Source organism: Chiloscyllium plagiosum, chromosome 23 (genome assembly GCF_004010195.1).
Source record: "Chiloscyllium plagiosum isolate BGI_BamShark_2017 chromosome 23, ASM401019v2, whole genome shotgun sequence".
Classification (NCBI taxonomy): domain Eukaryota; kingdom Metazoa; phylum Chordata; class Chondrichthyes; order Orectolobiformes; family Hemiscylliidae; genus Chiloscyllium; species Chiloscyllium plagiosum.
In genome coordinates, this window is record NC_057732.1 from 39,757,021 (window position 1) to 39,776,234 (window position 19,214).

General features: G+C 39.4%; 1 protein-coding gene across 2 annotated transcripts in view; it reads right to left on the minus strand.

Annotated features, from left to right (window-relative positions):
* Positions 1-724: 724 nt before the first annotated feature.
* Positions 725-19,214, minus strand: part of ube2h (ubiquitin-conjugating enzyme E2H (UBC8 homolog, yeast)) — a 70,311-nt gene continuing 51,821 nt past the window's right edge. For both annotated transcript variants that reach the window (XM_043714009.1, XM_043714008.1), the window contains 4 exons: positions 18,724-18,763; positions 16,087-16,139; positions 2,414-2,542; positions 725-1,734 (listed from right to left, as the gene is read on the minus strand). In XM_043714009.1, coding sequence (XP_043569944.1) covers positions 1,610-1,734; positions 2,414-2,542; positions 16,087-16,139; positions 18,724-18,758 — 342 coding nt within the window. In that variant the 5' untranslated portion in view covers positions 18,759-18,763 and the 3' untranslated portion in view covers positions 725-1,609. The remainder of the gene's footprint in view (positions 1,735-2,413; positions 2,543-16,086; positions 16,140-18,723; positions 18,764-19,214) is intronic.

Here is a 19,214-nt window from a genome sequence, read left to right on the forward strand (position 1 = left end):
CGCTTTGGGCATGAGCCCTTCTTCAGGAATGAGGAAAGTGTGCCAAGCAGGCTAAGATAAAAGGTAGGGAGGAGGGACTTGGGGGAGGGGCGGAGGAAATGCGATAGGTTGTTTGAGAACGTGGCTGAAGAGCGTTCCACCTATCGCATTTGCAATGCTCCTCCCCCAAGTCCCTCCTCCCTACCTTTTATCTTAGCCTGCTTGGCACACTTTCCTCATTCCTGAAGAAGGGCTTATGCCCGAAACATCGATTCTCCTGCTCCTTGGATGCTGCCTGACCTGCTGCGCTTTTCCAGCAACACATTTTCAGCTCTTGCAATGAAAGGGCACTGGTAGATGGGCGAGAAATAAAACAAGATGAAACTTGCGAAATCCTTCAAAAGAGGCAGCCCAGACATGGTGAGCGTATCAGCCACCTTATATGCTCTATCTTCTGAATTTGGGTGAGGGCGTCTCTCTTTTAGAAGGAGCACAGCAGCAGGCTTTGCATCTGAATATAGTTTGTGCATTCGGTGAGTACATGAAATGTGAAGTGCTCTATTCCCAAGTATTCCACATCTTGTCTTGATGAGTGCAAAGTTCATACAAATGGGAGGGGATAGATGAAAAATCAATACATGCTGCAAAGAGGAAGATCCAATGTCCCTTTGTTGTACAGCTGTATTTACAATTGCTGGCACAGAATCCTACGCAGGAAAAAAATTTCAATCAATGTCAAATCAACTATTGTAACAATGAAAATATACATTTTTTATTTGAAATCACCAGCGAGCATACTAACTAACCCTAAATAAGTCAAACAGGTATAAGTCAGCACATAGCAATAGGCCATTTAAAAAAAAAATCTATATAGCAAGATAGGGTGCCAGCAAGTATTTCCCCAATAATAATAATACAACGTGCTAATTAGAGTAATCAAGTTCACCACTACCTAGTAATTACTTAATACTATCCTTCAGGTTAAAGCCACAAACACTAGGTTTTTTTTTTAAATAATTAAATCTGCTTTACGAACCAAAGTCCTAAACAAGTTGTATTCTTCCATATCATGCCACAATAAAAAAAAAAGATGGATAATCTGTACGTCCATTTTTATTCACGAGGAAAAAAAATAGAAACCAAAAATAACATGCAGAGCAAATAATGTGTTAGTTTTTCTTCTGCTAATAAACCTTCCATTGTGCTTCGATTTTACTGAAACTTTCTGTTCTCTCTAGCGCTGTTTTTTCTGATCGAGAAGCAGACAGCATAAATAGTCACTCTTGCTTGGTTGATATCCCGCTCTGCACCAATCCATTGTTCGTTTTTTCTTGCTCTCTTCCATTTTTGGGTCAAAACATGTTACAAGTTAGGTATACCAAAGTTATGAGATAGCATGCATTTGGGCCTCACAGCTAGTGGAATGTGCGGTAAGATGCACTTCAAGTTGGAGAAATGACCAAGGAGAGAAAAAAACTAGGGTGATAATATACCAATGCTATCCATAAAAACCTGGTTTTAGTAATAAAAAAAACTTGCTTTTTTGTTTTTAAATATGAATATTATAGTCTGCTTTTCAATGGTTAGGAAATTATATAGTCTGTCTCTTTGAAAGAGGATGGTGACACTACTACAATTCCATATCCTGGGCCTCATCCTCGGAGAAGTCAGACATGGAGCTCTCTGATGAACTTTCACCTGCACCCTCCTCTTGTTCCTTTAACGCCTCTTCTGTTGCGTATTTTTGGATATATTCTGTGAAAAGTGTTTGGGTTTGAAGGAGGGAGGGAAGGAATAAAAAGAGACTTGCATTTAGTATAGCAACTGCAACTTTACAAAATCTCAAATGCAATAATATACTTAAGGAAAACGCAACCCAGCATGACAGCACAAAACAGCAGTGAAGTGAATGCCTAGTTAATTTGCTCATTATTGACACAGGCTCAGGATACTTTCTAATATAATGTCGTAATCTCTCCTCATTACAGTTGAGTGTCAGCGAAGACACCACTTCAAAGCTGGAAATCCTCAATCTCTGAGTACTGCAATAAAAACAAAATGTTGCAAACATATCAGTCAGCCACAAAGAGACTGAAAAGGTAACACTTTCGGTGGATCTGCCGGTAGAATGTGGGATCAGATAACACTGCTTCACTGGGTAAAATCAGCTGAACCAAAACAACATCCTAGGCCAGTCTGATTTACACACACACCCAATCCACAGTCAAGTTGCCCACAAAGGCAGGTGCAAATACAACAGTCTTCCTCAGGGAGGTTAGACTCCACCACTAGTCATGATGCTGCTCATTTAGGAGAACTCTGTGCCAGCACTGGATTCCAAATATGCCAGACTAGCACCAAATCTCTCATTCCACAACCATAAAACCTTGTATCATATTCACAGTTTTAATATAAATTTAAAGGTAACCCTTACCTTTTATTTTCTGTTTGTACTCTTCTGGTCGATGGAGGTACATTGCGGCAGCATCACCATTTAAAGGGTCAATTGGATTGGGATAGGCCAGCAGCTGAGGCAGGAACGACTCAAATATGTTGGTGAGGTCTAGTAGGAAAATACACAAGCCAAATTACTCCCTTGCATAAGAGCAAATTTGTAGTGGGACGATCAAAAACTATCCCACAGACACTGTACAGTCTGCTCTAAAGACAACTGTTTATGTTAGGCCAAGTATGAAATGCCCTCATTACATGACAAGGAATCTGAACAAAAAGATTGATGTTTGATCAGCAGGGTATCAGATGTACATGGGTGAACATCACCATACCTGAACAGCCCTGAATTTAAACACAAATACCTAATCAGGTCTCTTTCCTTTACTGTGATTGCATACACTCTCCATTTACTTAATTGTGGACGTTCAGACATAGATTACCAAAATTTAGGAATCTTCAACTATGCACACAGGCGCATAACTAGTTGAACTCCAAAATTTACCTTCATGCAGTTATTTGAACAGCTAGAGTCATCCTAACGATTAGTGATGTCCAAATTTCTCAGCTCAACTTGTTAAACCCAGTGATTGCACACAACTATGCAAGTGAAATTACCCAATAATGACATACCTAAAACAAAATATTTCCAAACTACCTTGCAGCCCTTGTCACTAACAACTTCATGCCTCAGCTTACTTAAATTGCTGAACCTGAAAGATGGGTAAAAGCACGTTTGTAAACCTTCAAAATCCAGAGAACACCATTTTCAAGACGTCCAAACCTCACAAAAGCTCATCCAGAATTGGCTTTGTACAAAGTGCATAAATGAAGGATTGAGATTGGGTTTCGAGGGTTAAATCAATCAAAGGAGTTCACAGAATGCACTGGTTCAGAGTTCACAGAATGCATTGGTTCAAACTTCTCATCAACTCACTTGAGGGGTAAGGTAGAATTGCAAAGAGTCCAAAAACAAATCTAGATCCCATTAAATCTGGCAAGCTATCAACAGGAGCAACATAGGGTCATCGATACTACATTACTGAGGTAAAGACTGTTTTAGATTGAAGTTTAGGGAATCTTGCACCCATACAACACGTTACTTTGTTTTGCTTTCCTTTTCAATAACTTCCTTGCCATGAATGGGCATGCTTAACTCAGCTTTTGAAATCAGCTTTAAACTAACTTGGGTGATAAATGGTGAAAGTCACAATGGACGATTAAGGAACTGGGTGAAACTACTCCAGAGGCACTGTGCTCAGTACTTAAGTCGTCAGAAATGACAGCATACATAACAAACATGTTACTAGGCCCAAGGCTCATTTTCACCTCCAATTAACATGCATTGATTTTATAGAAATTGGTGTCACTTGTTTTCTTCTCTTGAAAATACTGACATCTTATTTGGTGTAGTTTCAGGAGTGTCTCAGCTATCTTACCCACCCAGCTTCTATTGGTGTGCAAGGACTGTCAGCAGGCTGTGGCATATTGCTTGCGCTCAATCTAATACTCAGATGAGTATATTGTTCAGTGTAGACTTCTAAGTGCCTTCAGGTTGAATTTAACACTCCAACGATTTCCAACTTAAACCATAACTTTTCACAAAATATAGATTACACTCAGCAGTTTCCTCAATCTAAATAGATCTATTGAGAGCAATATTTTCTCAATCTTATTCAGTTAGATTGGCATTGGGTTTTGGTCTCAGAACACTGATGGATAAGGCAATATTTGTCATGAAGCACTTTGTAACATTGCGAACAGTTAATGAATGTCCTTTTTCACAATGCTATTTGAAGCTAGATGGAATTCAAGTCTAGAATCCAACTCAAGATCGACTGAATGTTGCTCAAGAATTACATTTGAAAATTCAAACCAAGAAAAAAAATCTCAAAGTAGTTGGACTCACTTATTTCAAAAAACAACTTTTAAAAGAGATCAAAAGTTTTTGATTCTGAAGGAAACTGATTAACTAATCAAGAATATTTGTTCAGCATTGCAAAGAATTTTAAGTATCAGAAACATGACTTCAGACAGATGTGGTGAAACAAGACTTCAGCAAATTCTTGCTAAAATAAATCATGCAAACATGAGACAGGTTTCTGGGAGGAGGACAGATCGCAGAATCTCTGCAGTATGGACGCAGGCCATTCGGCCCCTCTGAAGAGCATCCCACCAAGACCCACTCCCCTTCCATACCCCTGTAACCCTACATTTACCATGGCTAACCCACCCAGCCTGTACAATCCTAGGCATTGGGGGCAACTTAGAGTAGCTATCCAGCATTTGTGCACATTTTTGGATTGTGGGAAGAAACCCATGCTGATATGGGGAGAATATGCAAACTCCAGTCATCTGAGGGTGGAATTGAACCTGGGTCCCTGGTGCTGTGAGGCAACATACTAAGAACTGAGCCACCTGTCATTGGTGAACAACTTTACTGAGATGGAAAGAATGACACTACTACCAGAGTTCAGCAGTTATGCAAATGCCTGGACTCAGTACAAATTGTTTAAATCTGATACATCAATGTACAATGAAATCAGAGGCAACTCAGAAATTATGGGACCATTTGAGCAAAATATAAATACATGGGTTAATGTCAACTACAACAGCACATAGAAAAGGAAAACAGATCAAAAATGAAATACATGAACAATAAAGCTGAATAAGACTGAGGTGTGCAATAGACTCAATGTTGAACCAATGTGAGAAGCAGTCAATAAAGTCAACTGATGTTGAAATATACAGCAAAAACTGCACCTCCATTGGGTACAAGTCAGAAGAAATCAAAAACTGTGCAGCATGCTGATCCAAACTACACTGCAGTTTTCACCAGGTTCAAGCTGCTCAGAAACACTGGAGACATTCAAACACTTTTTAAAAAAAGCAATGAAACTGATGCTTAGTATCAGATGATTTGATGATAGACAATGGTTCTTTCAACCTTCAAAGCTGGCAGCAAAGAAGTAACTTCAGAGGTGTGCAAGATAACAGTTGCATGATGAAGACATGAATTAAAACTCATCAAGGATGGCAGATTAGGAGATGTGTCAAGACAGCAACATGTGAAAGTTCATGGATACCACTGCAATCCAGGGCCAACATCTACAGTGAACAGTTGAAGCTCAAATCTTTGCTCAGAGTTTAAGCTAAAGGCTGAACTATAGGTGGGGTGGAGTGGGAACAAAGTTACTTGGATTCTTTGTACCAGGTGGCAATCACATCACTTGGGAAATTGACTTTTGATTTGGTCAATGGCAAGGGTAGGAGGGTTTGACTGCAACGGAGGCAGATGAGAGGACCTAAAGGCAAGGAACAATGTTCCCTTTAAACTATGCAGCTGCGCAGACTTCAGAAATTCTGGTAGGCCAACTGATGTGCTAAACTACTGACCTCTTGTTCCAGAAGCCACAACTATGCATGGAGCGTGAAGGTCCACACAGAGGCAGTAATCATAAGGGAGAAGTAGGAGTGTTAGCTTCTGGAAATGCCCTACAGGTTTAATGTTCTCTCAACATGTTCAGATTAGAGCAGGGGCTGCAGGACAGCTGAACAACCAACTGTGGCATAGAGGTGCAGGAAACCACAGTGGGAGGAGCACCAAAGAATTGAGTAACAGTAGTAGGTGACAGTATAGTGAGGGGTTTTGACACCATTCTGTGCAAAGAGAGTATTTAAATGGCTGAGTTGGCAGCCTGGTACCAGGACCAAGGACAACTGCTCAAGGCTAGACAGGAACTTGCAGTAGTAATGGAGGATCCAGTGGTTGCGATGCATGTAAGTACCAAAATAAACTAGGGAAGAAGTTCTGCACACAATATGAGGAGGGAGACATGAAATTAAAAAGCAGAACCTTAAAGTTTATAACTGCAGGATTATCACCCAAGCTTTATGCAAATTGGCATTACATAAATTAGAGAAATGAAGATATGGCTCAAAGACCGACATTAAAGAAGCGAGCCACTTGTACAAGTCTAAAGTCATAGAGATATACAGCACAGAAACCGGCCCTTCGGTCCAACTTGGCCATGCCGACCAAACATCCTGAATTAATCTAGTCCCATTTGCCAGCACTTGGCTCATATCCTTTTAAACCCTTCCTACTCATATACCCATCCATATGCCTTTTCAATGCTGTAATTGAACCAGCCGCTACCACTTCCTCAGACAGCTCATTCCATACATACACTACCTTTTGCATGAAAACAGTGCCCCTTAGGTCCCTTTTAAATCTTTCCCCTCACCCTAAACCTATGCCCTGTCGTTCTGGACTCCTCCACCCAAGGTATAAGACCTTGTCTATTTACCCTATGCATGCCCCTCATGATTTTATAAACTCCTGTAAGGTCACTCCTCAGCCAGGGGAAAAAGCCCAGCCTATTCAGCCTCTCCCTATAATTCAAACTTACTGAAGAAAGCAGGTCTAAACTTGACTTGTGCTGGGGTCAGTATTCTTGTGAACTGCACAACAAGCAAAGTAAAGAGGGATTTACCAAAACAGAATAGGGAGAAAAGATTCAAATATGGAAAGATGTGTTATATCAAACAGACAAAGCGGTACAGGAGAAAGAAAACACAGGAATACACCAATCAAGATTAGATGCGACAAATGTAACTGGAAAAAACTAAAAGTTCTGTCCCTGAATGAATGCAGTATGCACCAGGTAAATGAATTGACAGAGCACACTGAAGTGAATCAATATGACCTGGTAGACATTACAGTGCCATGGGCTCAGGAAAATACGAATTGGGGTGTGTGTGTGTGTGTGTGTGTGTGTGTGTGTGTGTGTGTGTGTGTGCGCGCGCGCGTGTTGTGTTTTTGTGTGCCCGCATGCATGCATGCGTGGGGAGGGGGTTGACATTCAATAAAAATAGGAAGCTACATAAAGGTAAAGGGATAGCTCTGTAAATTTACTTGGCAGAGATGACTTTGGTTCAGGAAATCAGAATGTGGGACTTCTTTAGGTTTCGGTGAGAAATAGTAGAGGGTTGTTAGAGAGCATAGTCTACGGGGGGCCCGAACATCAACAATAATGAGAGACAAAATATACAACAGGAAATAGTGAGAGATAATGGGAAGAAAATAATCATGGATGACTTTAATCCACATATAAACAGGACAAAAGATAGCCTGGATGAGTTTTTAGAATATTTTAAAAATTGTTTCTTAAAGCAGCACATGTTTGAACCGATCAGACAGCAGAACATATTTAGGTTTGTAGTTGCATATGATCTCAGACTTCAAGAATTCCTTGGTAGCAGTGACCACAACTATAGTGAATTTTGCATCCAGCTTGAGAGAGAGAAGACTGGGGCTAAGACTAGCATTTTAAACAAATACGGGCAACTATTTGGACATGAAAGCTGAACAGATCTGAGGTGAATTGGCAAACTACAGGATAATCGAAACAGTGCACAGACATTCAAGGGATTTTTAGAATGCTAAGTATATTCCTATTGTAAAGTACAATTCCAAAAGGAACAACCACATCCATAGTTAAATAAAGCAGTTAGGAAAAGCAGAAAATTTAAAGAGAAAGCATATTACTGCACAAAGATGAGACGCCAATAAGAGCTGTAAATCAGGAGATCAAATGGGAATGGGGAACCTGGTGAACTTACAATCACAAGTTAAGTGGAACTAACCAAACTGATAAAGCTGTAGGCTGAAAAATCTCTCAAGAACCAGATGGACCTCATTCTAGGGTTTTAAAAGAAGTTACTCATGAGGTAACAGATACAAGGAGGTCAAGTATCCAGTTTTTCCTATTATCAGGTAAAGGTTCCAACAGACTAGAAAGTAGCAAATATGACTGCGCTATTCAAGGGAGGCCAGTCAGCCCTATATTTATACTAGGAAAGGAATGATTCAGTCCAAGAAATTATGGCTGCCCACATAGAAAAACTCAACATAACTGGGAACAGTCAGAATGGGTTTGGCAAAGGAAAATAATGTTTAGCCATTTTATTGGAGTTCGCTGAAGGACGCAAATCTGCAGTCAAGTTTGCAGATGACGAAAAAAAAAGGTGGAAAGGCAAGTTGTGAGAGGGATATAAAGAATTTATAGATAAATATTGAAAGTGCTGTTACTCAGGATAAAAGGGAAGCCTGTGGACACATCACACTTGGATTTTCCCAAGTAATTTGATAAGATGCCACATCAAAGGCTACTGCAAAAAATAAAAGCTCTGGTATTGGGGTAACATTAATATGATAGAAGATTGGCTGGTTACCAGAAATAGAGTATACAAACTGTCTTTTTCCGATTTCTTGGATGTGACAAGTGGAGTCCTGCAATGATTGGTACTGGGACCTCAGCGTTTTACAATTTATATCCGCCAAATTTGATGAGAAATCAAAGGCATGGCAGTTAAATCCACATTCGACACGAAGATAGGTAGGAAAGAATATTAAGACAAGTTACAGATGGATATAAATAGGCTAAGTGAGTGGGCAAAAATCTGGCAGACGGAGGTATGGGCAACGTGAAGATGTTTGATTTTGATAAGAATAAAATAAACAGAATCAGTTAAATAGAACAGAGTGGAATAGAAATTCTATTCTATTCAAATAATATTCTGCATTTTTTTATTCTTATCAAGATGGAGAATAAATGCAGAATTCTGAGCTGCAGAAGGATTTAGATGCTCTGATGAATCACAAAAAATTAATATACAGGTACAGCATATATTAAAATGGCTAATGGGATGCTATATTTTATTACAAAATTATTTGAGCCTAAAAGGAAGGATAATATGTTCCAGTTAAAGACAGCACCGGTGAGACCTCATCTCTAATACAGCATGTGCAACTTTGGTTTCCTTATTTAAGGCTGGGTGTAAACACATTGGAGGCTGTTCAATAGAGGTTTACTAAGTTAATAACTGGAATAAGTGGATTATCTTAGAAGCATTGGCTGGACATGGATTTGTTTTCACAGGAGCTGGAAGAGTGAGGGCGATATGATTGAAGTGCATAAGTTCCTAAATGGTCTTCATAAACTGCACATGCAAAGGGTGTCTCCAGAAATAGAAGACATAGCATTAAAATTATGGGTCACCATTTTAGGATAGGTTATTTTTCAGGTTGGCAATCTGCAACCAGTGGGGTTCCACATGGATCAGTACTGGCATTGCAACTGCTTAAAATACATTGCTTCCTTTCTTGAAATCATTAAATCTGCAGCCAAATTTACAATGATGAAAAAAAAGGTGGAAAGGCAAGTTGAGAGAGGGATACAACAGTTTATAGATAAATACTGATAGGTTAAATAAATGGATAAAAAATTGGCAAATGGAGTTTAACGTGTTAAATTATGAAGTTGCTCATTTTGGAAAGTGGAACAAAAGAACATAATTTAAATGGAGAAATACTGCAGAAAGCTGCAATCCAAAGGGACTTGGGATACTTACTGACAAAACACAAAGCTAGCACACAGGTGCAGCAATTAATCAGGATGGCGAATGGAAAGCTGGCCCTATTTCAAAGGTGTAGGAGTATGAGTGTGGGGCAATCTTCTGCAACTATGTAAGGTGCTGGTGATAATACATCTGGAGTACTGAGAGCAGTTTTAGTCCCTTTAAGGTACCATTTAATTGGAGGCAGATCAGAGAAGGTTCACTAGGATGATCCAAAGTGTAGAAGAACTGTTTTATAAGCAAAGACTAAATAAACTGGGCTGCTACCCACCTGAGTTTAGAACAGAGGCGATTTCACTGAAACATACAGGATTGTTAAGAGATTGACAGGGTAAATGCTGAGATGGTGGTTCCACTTTTAGAGTGTCCAGGACCAAAGGCAATTGCCTCAGAATTAAATGATGGCAATTTAAGACATGGGCTAGGAGAAATTTGTTTTGAGAGTTGAGTGTTTTTGGAACTTCTTACCACAAAGGTCTGCAGGCAGAGTCCTTGTGTATATTTAAGGCTGAGCTAGATAAACTCTTAAATCAGGAGGAGAATCAATGGCTATGGGCAAAACACCAGAAGGCTGACGCGAGGAATGTCAAATCAGCCATGATTCGAGAGAATGGCAGGGCAGGCTGGAGGGGTCAAATGGCCTACTCCTTTTCCAATTCCTCATGATCTTATTGCCAGAGACAAGGAGAAATGTTTCCAAAATAGAGGAAGACGAAGCAATGATCTCATTCGACGTAACAGCACTGTTCACCTCCATCAACATCGACCTCGCAAAGGAAACACTCGCCACACTTTTAGAACAGACCATCACACACACCCCAACCACCATCAATCACATTACCAACGAAAACATCATGAAGCTAGTGGACCTGTGCCTCACCACCCACTTCACTTTCAACAACATAGTCTACAAACAAACCAACGGCACACCCATGGGATCTCCGCTATCAGGATTCATAGCAGAAGCGGTAATGCAAAGACTAGAACAAACAGCCCTACCAACCATCAAACCAAAAATCTGGGTCCGCTACGTAGATGACACCTTTGTCATCACAAAACGAAGCTGTATCAGAACACTATTCCAATGAGCCACCACACACTGCAGCACAGACGAACTTCGAAAAACAGAGGAGAACCACCTATACGACGTATTCAAGAAGAACGGATAGCCAGACTACTGAGACCCCTTGGAATCCTTGTAGCACACAAACCCACCAACACACTCAAACAAAAACTAAAACTTAAAAGACCCAGTACAACCCATGGACAAAACCATCATCTATAAAATTCCATGCAAGGACTGCCAAAAACACTACGTAGGACAAACAGGAAGAAAGTTAGCCACCAGGATACATGAACACCAGCTAGCCACAAAAAGACACGACCCCCTCCCCCTCGTAGCCCAAAACACAGATGAAAAAAAACCCACCATTTCGACTGGGACAACACATGTATCCTGGGACAGGCTAAGCAAAGACATGCCAGAGAATTCCGAGAGGCTTGGCACTCCAACCACAACGCCATAAACAAGCACATAGATCTACTTGCCATCTACCAACCCTTCAGAAAATGAACAGGAAATGACATCACCACAAACCCCAGGAACCCCATCCAGGAGAAAGATATAAATAGAAAGCAGGTGACAACAGCTTCACTTCACTTGGAGGTCGCCACTGATGTTACCTAGCCAGGTAATGAAACATCTGGATATCAAACCTACAGCTCAGCGAGCAAACCTACACCCTAAACCTCAACCTGAGCTACAAACCTTCACAAACCTTGCGTTTCCTCTCTGAAGGCTGTACAACTTTGGAACACAATGCCTCAGAAAGTAGTGCAAATGGGGTCGTTGAATTTTTTTTCAAACACAGGTGGACAGATTTTTATTATGAAGGGAAACTTGAAGTCATCGGGATAGATGGAAATTTTGAAACAATCCAATCTGCCATGATCTTACTGGCTGGTGGAGCAGGCTCAAGAAGATAAAGGAGCAAGTGACGACTGCAGGTGTTGGAGATCAGAGTCGAGAGCATAGTGCTGGAAAAGCACAGCCGGTCAGGCAGCATTCAAGGAGCAGGCGAATCAACGTTTCAGGCCTAAGCCTGAAGAAGGGCTTATACCCTAAATGTCGATTCTGCTGCCCCTCCGGTGCGGTCTGACAGTCTGTACTTTTTCAGCTCAGTCTCAATTCAAGAGCTGAAGGGACTAAGTCTACTCCTAATTTGTATATTCATAGAACCACACAAGGAGTGCAGAGAGATGCAAATGTAATTACTCACTTCTATTCTTGTGTGGGAGAGATGGAAGGAAATCATACCAATACCATATGGAGTGCTGAGTGTTAACTTGGTTAAGACACATTATTGGGCTAGGATAAAGGAATCATTATGCACCTGTGAAACCCAAGCTTTAGCTAGGTGTCTTGGGGCTGAGGTAGACAGTCAGGAGGGAGACGAAAATACTTGCTTTGCTACAGCATCTTTCCATCTCAGAAGTCAAAGTGTTTGACAGCCACTGAAGTACTTTTAAAAATCAAGAAAGGCAAAAGTGATTATTACATAGCAAAGTTTCAAACAACAATGTGACAACAACTTGTCCAAGTGATGAAAGAAGAATAATACATATTATTGGAAATGGAGAATTCTACTGCTCTTCAAAATAAAGCCATTAAATCTTTTGAATTGTCCTGAAAGCAGACCTGGCCATAGGATGAAGTCAACACTGCATCAGTAGTCAACCTGGATTTTGCAAACAAGTTCCCAAAGTGATTTGAACCCACAATCAGACCTGACCATAATAACAAGTAGCAAATAATGAGAAAGGAAATTAGTGCATCTCATCTTGCAAGGTGTGAAATACTTTCATGAATTTAAGTTAGAGCGTACCACAATGCAACAACTTCAATTTTCTGGATTCTGGCACAGTTTGAAAGGAGGTAGACACAAATCAAATAGTAATATTTTAAGAAGAATTGAAAAAACGTGTGATGGGGTAAAAAGTGTTACAGGATTATACAGAATGAGTAGGAGTGGGAGAAACTGGATCATACAACTAAGAGCCAGAACAGTAACAAGGGGACAAATGGTCACCTCGTTGGCTACATTAATCAATTGTGCGAAATAAGGCATTTCTCATAGATCTAAAAACACCTGAGTAGACTCATTCATTTTTGTATTAATTGTTTGACATCACCAGTAAGATTGCAACTAGTCAAACATAATACTTGAGTCAATTGGCTTTTTTTGAAAAAACAACTTCAGAGTTGCACAAGCTGTTTATTGCTTTTCAACCTCTTTTGAACATAATAGTTCAAAAATACAAACATCACAGCCATTTAAACCTGTGAAATGGCAATTAAAAGATCTCCAAAGCAGTCAACCAACCAGGTGGCAAACTCTGGATATGCAAGTATTAGGTTGGAGCTCTTCTCCCTGGGGCTGAAGAGTGACTTTACAGAGGTTTACAAAATCATGAGGGGCACAGACAGCCAAGCTCTTTTGCCCAGGGTAGGCGAGTCCAAAACTAGAAGGCGCAGGTTTAAACTGAGATAGAAGATTTAAAAAGGTACCTAAGGGAAACCTTTGCATGCAAAGGGTGTGTGTATGTAATGAGCTGCAAGAGGAAGCGGTGGAGGCTGGTACAATTACAACATGTAAAAGGCATCTGGATGGGTACATGAATAGGAGGGATATGGACCAAATGCTGGCAAATGGGACAAAATTTGAATAAGTAGGACCAAAGGGTCTGTTTCTGTGCTCTACAATTATGACTCAATCAGCAGAAATTTACTCTTCAGGTTAAAGCAAATTAGCTGTTGGCAAAACTTGTCTAAGTATGATAAATATTTAACTACACTGCTGCATATTAACTATCTGAACTTGCAAATCAAAATTTGTAAGAGGAAAGGTATAAATATCATACAAGTTAGATATTGCTTTGCAGCAAATAGTGAGACAGCAATTTTCCATTAGCAATCTATGAGCAGACCAGTTTTGGCAGAAGTGACTCTCCACTTCTGTTAATTTACTGCACAGCACACAAAGATGCCTCTTGAAATCGAACAGCATTAAGCAGAAGCTTGATTAAAATACGTTTCAGACGAAAGTGAGTACTTGCTGGAGATTAGAGTCGAGAATGTGGTGCTGGAAAAGTACAACAGGTCAGGCAGCATGAGAGGAAGGGCTTTTGTCTGAAACAAGGATTTTCCTGCTCCTCGGATGCTGCCTGACCTGCTGTGCTTTTCCAGCACCACACTTGACTAAAATCAATTTCAGCCAAATTAATTCAGAAAATTATTTTACGCCATTCTGGATTGTATAACACTAAAGTTTGAGATCTAGCAAATGCAGAAACAAACATTTTAAAGATAATGTAGATTAAAGATGAAATGATTTCAGTTAATAACTATTGTCATTTGACAGAGTACCCCTACAGTGAGAATTCTGAAAGCCTTTGGCAGGCCCATGCACACCATTTAGCAACACAGTAGGAGGTGCACAAGAAGCTTTTCTTTCTGACTGCAGCAGTTTTATTCCACAGGTGGCATCTCTTAAAACTGCATCAACCTTCTATGGCATATTTGTCTATATTTATCCTATGTTTTCAAATGCTTTCAAAACCAGCTGCCTAGATACACTGGCTCCTTTCTCCCAGAAATGAAGACTATTTTGATGGTTGCTTATTCTAAATAGCTTCTGCAATTTAGAGTCTCAATCTCACTTTCCTGCAAGCAGCTTGATGCAGGTTATACAGAATCACTTCATAGCTACATGATCACATCTTCTCAGCATTTTACAAATCTTGATTGTGCTCTGTTCTCACTTCTCCAAAGATTATTTTTTCATCTGACTGATCAAGGTCAAACCCGACAATATTCATTCCTCATCTGAAACTACACAACTGCATTTTTTTTTAAAACCCGAAAGCATAACGTTTTAAAAAAATGCCTTTCCAATGAATTAGGGTAATTTCTTTTGCCTACTACTCCTCATCAAATGCCCATGAAATACATCCCAGCATCTCAACTTTAAACAGGCTCACAACGGTAAGATATTTTAAGAAACAATAAATGACTGAATCCAAAACACTTGGCTTTGCAATTAACTCTCACTTATTAACATTTCATTACCAACTTGTGCAACCATCCAGTTGTAGTTCACATACCCCTCTATTCCATCTTGGAATAGACAAGAAGGTGAAAGAGATTAATTCACTTCTGCTCTGCACAGTTCTGTACAATATCTAGGCTAAGGCTGACAAGGGGAGAGTAACATTCACATTACTCAAGTGCCAATGACCATCACCAACAAGAGATTTTAACCATCAGCCCATGATATTCAATGGCATTCCCAATGCTGAATCCCCCATTATCAACATCCTGGAAGTTACCATTGGCCAGAACCTGAACTGATGTAGCCATATAAATACTGTAGAACACAAGAGTAGGTCAGAAGCTACAAATCCTGCATGGAGAAGTTCTTTTCCCAACTACCATTTACAAGGCACAAATCAAGAAGGTAATACTCCTCACTTTCCTCAACAGATGCAGTTCCAACAACAATTAAAAGGCTTAACATGATGAAGGACAAAGCATTTACTCCCTTCATCATGGATGCACAGTTGCATTGATACACTGCAAGGAGTTACCAAGGGTTCTTAGATTACACCTTTCCAACTTATGACATGACCATTTGAAGAACAAGGGCATCAGATACATGGAAGCAATGCCATTCAAAGCCCCCTCTAAACAACACACCATCCTGACTTAGAAATATATCACCACTCCCTCACTGTTGGGTAAAAATCCTGGAACTCCAGTCCTAATAGCATTGTGGGTGTACCTGCACCAAGCAGACTGAAGCACTTCAAGAAGCAAGTTCACCACCACCTTGCAGGACAATTAGGGATGGGCATTAAATGCTGGCCCAGCCTGTGAAGCACATAATCCATGAAATGAGTAAATAAATGGTACAAAACCAAAAACTATTAAGTTAATGCTTCAATTTTGGCTTCTATCATTTTGCTAAGCCTATCATAGATTGTGGTTTATTAGGCTTGGGAAAAGCACAAGAGCAGGATCAGTTACAGAGACAGAAATATATTTAAAATATACTCACTTTGCTCCCATCTCAACAGTCAAGACAGGAACCCTAGCTCCAACTAATGCAGGATTACAGCTGATATCCAATTTAAATAAAGATGCATTTAAAATTCCTATTTGTTTTTACTACTCACCATAAAGAGCTGTCCACGTCTGGTTAATTACATCTAGACATACTGTTCCTGATCTAGAAATAAAAGTGAAAGAAAGATGCCTGAAACAAGTTTGACAAATAAAATCTTGTAACCCACAACCTTTCAAGGACCATATCAAGAACCAGATTCAGCAAAATTTGAAATAGGCTGACTTCTGTGCAAGAACATTTTCCCTAACTGATATCAAAAATCTAAAATATATTTGTTGTAACTTGCAGTGCTGGATTTTAGTTAAATGGTCCACGACAATGGAAGAAATAAAAAGAGTAAAGTTACTGTGGTGATAAAGGAATACAGTTTTCAGGAGGATGATTTAATTTGGCATGGAAGAACATTTGCATCAGATAGAGACAACTTCATCTTAGCAACAGGATCTCTCCACTTTATCGGAGTAAAAGGCGGAGGAGGAAAAAGCAAATAAAAATTAAGTCCAAATTCGATGGCAATGATTGTTAGATTTCTAAAATGAATACTGCAAAGGTATTTTGTCAAAACTAAAAGGAAATTGAGAGGGGTGAGTGGTTAACCAGAAGTCACCTTGAAGTAAAATCAGACCATCTATTGTCCAGGGGAAGCAATGCACTTTTTTTTATATTTCACTGCATCCTAAGTTTAGGTTCAGCTGGTTCAGTTTGGGATGCAGAATGATGCCAACAGCGTAAATTCAATTTCCACACTGGCTGAGGTGATTATGAAGGACTCTCTCCAACTTCTCCCCCTCTCTTGAGGCATGGTGACCCTCCGATTAAACCACCACCAGTTGTCTCTATTGATACAGCAGTTCTCCAATCTGTGACTTCACTTTTACTTTTTACATTGTAAATTGCACTGTTTAACTGCAGCCAACTGCTGATCAGTACATTCAATCTATGTGAAATAAGGCAACTTATCAATTCACATCTGGACTTGTTTTAATCAAGATGTTTTCACTCTACAATGGCATGCCCCAAGTGAGAAAATATGAATCTCTCGTTTAGATCTTAGAGATGGATAACTGATGTACCTCTGGGTCATGCTATCATACATACAGACATAAGGCAATATATCTCTATTCCCAGAAAAGAAGCCGGCTTGAAGGAGTGACTAATGGCAATGAACTGGAAGTAACATTGAACAGAATAAACTCAATAGAAGAAAAACTGAATAATTCACCCCATCCTCAGTTGCATTACTTTGTAATTTTGGTGGTAAGTACTTAACTAATAGATTCAGAACACTAAACAAACCACATTTGTAGGGAAGCAGCAAAAAGGGAGAGAAAATATTTATGGGTGTGGTCTACAGGCCTCCAAATAGCAGTGATAAAGTAAGGGATGGCATTAACAGGAGATTAGGAAAATAAGCAACAACCATGCTATAGTTATCATGAATGACATCTACATAGACTAGGTTAACCACATTAGCAGTTAGACAGTGGTGGATGAATTCCCTGAGTGTGAACAGCATATTTTTAGACCAGAACATTGAAGAACCATTTAGGGAACTGAATATCCATTTGGTTTTGTGTAATTAGAAGTTTTTTTTTAAAAAAAATCTTGTTCAGAGAGATCCTTTAGAAAACAAAAGGTGACCACAATAAATTGCTAGAATTCTTTATTTGGATTTGAAAGAAAAGTAACCCAATCTGAAACTAGAGTCCGAGACCTAAATAAAGGAAACTATGAGATTAGAGGTGACAGACTGGGTAACTCCATTAATAAACAATGGCTAATACTGAAGGAACAAAAAATTGGAACAGTAATATATTCCTTTTGGGCAAAAGAACAAATAGAAAAAGTAACCCAACCATGAATAACAAAATAAATCAAGGGTAGTATTGGATCCAAAGGAGTCATACGAAATTGTTATACAAAATAGCAAGCCTACTGCAGTCAGATTGTAGACAGTTTAGAATTCTACTGAGATACAAGGGCTCCAAAACAAGGGGTCAGTCTCAGTACAAGGCAGGCCATTTTGGACTGAGACAAGCAGAAATTCCTTCACTCAAAGTTGTGAATCTGTAGAATTTTCTACCACAACAAGTCTGTGGAGGCCAAGTTATTGCGTATGCCTAAGAAAGAAATAGATTGACTTCAAGAGGCTACATGTATCAAGGAAGTAAGGGGAGATTGCCAAAGCATGGCATTGAGATAGCAAATCCAACACAAACATATTGAACGGTCGAACAGACTTGATGGGTCAAATAGTCTGCTCCTTACTTAGTTTGCATTTTGAATTAAACTTGTTATTTTAAGCTTCTAAACTTGAGAAATAAAATAGTCCTCCCTTCTTTCCAATATACTTTCTAGATTCCTCTTGCCTAAATATATTTTTTCCAAAGGCAGCATCACCATGGCAGTGCATGGCTCCGGGGATATCACAGTCTTGTAATTTCACTCAGCACTCACAACTAGTTTATGCGGAATTGAGCTTATTTTAGCTAACATGACTGATAAGTAGTAACTTGATGTGCATTTAGATTACAGACAGTGTAGACACTGGGACTGTAACATCCTCTAAACACACCCTCGAATAATATCTTGAGATGGAAGTCATTGCCAACTCAATCACCAGATTTGTTCTCTCCTAATACTAAAACATTCTCTTACATGCTGCATAGAAAAAAAAATTACTTACGCTTCATCAATGTTCGGATGGAAAATTTTATTCATAAACCCTGTAAACAAACAAACAAATGGTCACCAACACAAACAGAAAATAAGTGGCAACATTTGAAAGAAGTGAGGATAGAAACAATTTCTGCTGTTCAAGAATGGGGTGAGACAAACTTAATCATCTTAAAACTTGGCAAAAAGGTCTCCAACTAGCATATGGCAAATCTGCAGCACCACTCGAAGTGGTTCGCAGTACAGTTGCAAAACACCAAGGAATGAGAAATCATGCTAATATACTGGTCTGAATTAAGTTTTGTCTCGCTTTTGTAGCTATGGTATTAGTTTCAAAGTCACAGTTATATATGGTATCTTTGTACAACAGAGTTACCATGATTGATTCGATCTAATGATTATTGACATACAGCATCCCATCCATCAGCATTCTTCATTTTAAGGTTACCAACTAAAAGACAAATCTCGATCATATACTTGATTGTGCAAACATCTCTTGCC